Source organism: Leuciscus leuciscus (genome assembly GCF_965113295.1).
Source record: "Leuciscus leuciscus genome assembly, chromosome: 17".
Taxonomy (NCBI): domain Eukaryota; kingdom Metazoa; phylum Chordata; class Actinopteri; order Cypriniformes; family Leuciscidae; genus Leuciscus; species Leuciscus leuciscus.
Window position 1 is genome coordinate 3105730 of NC_138741.1, and position 2500 is coordinate 3108229.

Here is a 2500-nt window from a genome sequence, read left to right on the forward strand (position 1 = left end):
CGACTAGTAATTTACATAATGACTCGTTTTAACACTGTACTCCGATAATACTGTGGTTTATGGACATTTACCATAGTAGTATGACTGTGCTCTTTCAAGAACCATGTAAATACTGCGGTAAATGAATATTACAATCACTCAGTATCATGGTATATGTCAAAATACTGTGGTATTACAACCACAGTGGGACTTCAGGTAAATGATTTAAAAGAAGAATAAAAAGTAAAAACATGTAAAGCAAAGAGAAGGATCTCTGAAATGCATAAAGAATAGGTGAAATATTCTCAAATTGAACATTTAGATTTTTATATGTGGGTCCGCCTGACAAAAAAAGGCCCTACTGAATAGAATAAACTATTAATTAATGCACAATAAACTCATGTTGCTATATCTGACCTTGCTCTGATTGATCCAGTACAGGTAAAATCCCTTGGGATCCATCTTCATGGTGACCGGTGTGGTTTTCTTGGAGTCCTGTCAAGAGATTTAATGGTGAAACGATGTTTCTATTCAATTCTCAAGCTACAAATGAAGGCTTGTGACGAATATAAAATCAAAAAACGGACCATAAACGTATATAAAAGAGACCGCTTTTCATTAAAGACTGACAAATATTCCCCCAAAACTCACTGGTGTCACATAACAATTTGGTCTTTTCAGAAGACATCAGATCATTATCAGATTCAGGACCAAAAGCACCTGTTGTGAGTCTTTTTGTCCAAAATATGATCATGTTGACTTACTTCTTTCCATTTTGTGAACCTGTCTCCCTTCACGAGATACTCTTTGACATCGGGTTCCTGTAGCGTGGGACGGGTGCGAATCATTTTGGTCTAACGATTCAACTCATTGTCCCCGGTTAGAATGAGGAGTTTGGGAAAACTCACTGGAACGAGCCAGTAGGACGTCCAGCCTTCCATATGCATTGCAAATGAGTGTGAAGAGCGTCCCGGACCCACCCAGCTCAGGGTTACCGGCGCTCCACACACACACACACACACACACACACACACACACACACACACACACACACACACACACACACACACACACACACACACACACACACACACACACACACACACACACACACACACACACACACACACACACACAACAGAGTCGCAGAGATTTGTCTAAGTCTACATTTAAGATGTATGCATTTTTAATTGCATATCACATTTCCATTCGTTTGGATTATTTATGTCTGTCATGAACGGAAGTTTCTGCACTAAAAAAAAAATCATGGCAGTTTATTAGTGGCTATTTGCATAAATTTGGTTTTATTTAAATAATTTTTTTTTTCAAAATGCATTTTTTAAGAATCAGCATAAATCTGTAAATCTGTACATTTAATTAGTTAAAAAGTATCAACATGATTAACATCTCAGACTCGCTGTGAACAAACTGGATTTATTGATGATAAATATATAGTATAATACTATATATTATACTAAATACACATGTATATATGAAGAGTTCAGATGCAAAAGCCTCTAAGTGCCATCTGAAATTTTGGAAAATGTGAAAAATGGCTATATCAATTACCTATTAATTGTCATTTAAGTGAAATTACTGAACTTAAATATTCGAGCTTGATAAAAATGATCATTCTAGAAAAAAATTTCAGATGGCACTTAGAGGCTTTTGCATCTGAACTCTTCATATATATATATATATTATAATGGTTATTCATTATTATTATATATATTGAACACATATATAACAGTTAAATAAAACTAAAATAACTTTTGTTACTTGAAATAAAGTAGACATTAAATTAAATTAAATAACTCTGGTTATTGTGTATTTAAAACACATTTAGTTACAGAAATCTCATGTATGTGCGACTGACAAATATGCATCCCATTAAATGTATTTGTTTTTAAAATGAGTGAAAATTTTACATGCAATTCAAATACATAAATCTTCCTAAATATTAACCCAGCTAACAAAAATATGTTCTAAGAAAGTTTTGCAAACGTTCCCATTAGGTTGTGAAAACGTTATTTCTAAATGTTCTCTGAACAGTCAAAACGTCTATTTTAACAACTTTTTTTGTTGGTTATGTGAACGTTACGGGAACATTCCATTTGATCATTCTTCACCCATTATAGAACGTTACTTTTAAACGAACTCTGAACATTCCGAAACCAGTAGAAACATTTAAAAAACAGACAAACGTCCAACTAAAACGTTTCAGAAGAACATTCCATGAATGATGTATATATGAAGTTTTTTTGCTAATGTTCTGAGAAAATCATTAAAGACAAACAAACGTTCTATTAACGTTACTGGAAGAACATTTGATCATAACTTTATCTGATTGGTCATTAACCGATCATAATGAGCATCATAAGGACCAAGTGCTTGACAATATTAATGATGTAAGATTAGATTATGTATATATTCTCATCACTGTGATTGATGGGTCTCTGTAAGGTGCGGCACACACACACACACACACACACACACACACACACACACACACACACACACA

At 33.8% G+C, this 2500-nt stretch overlaps 1 protein-coding gene across 4 annotated transcripts in view; it reads right to left on the bottom strand.

Annotated features, from left to right (window-relative positions):
• Window positions 1-2500, bottom strand: part of plcb2 (phospholipase C, beta 2) — a 62666-nt gene that overhangs the window by 49028 nt on the left and 11138 nt on the right. For 3 of the 4 annotated variants that reach the window (XM_082143721.1, XM_082143722.1, XM_082143723.1), the window contains one exon: window positions 397-474. In XM_082143721.1, the coding sequence (XP_081999847.1) occupies window positions 397-447 (51 nt within the window). In that variant the 5' untranslated portion in view covers window positions 448-474. Of the gene's footprint in view, window positions 1-396; window positions 475-743; window positions 980-1079; window positions 1712-2500 lie in introns of those variants that run through there. The other variant, XM_082143720.1, reaches the window with a different exon arrangement.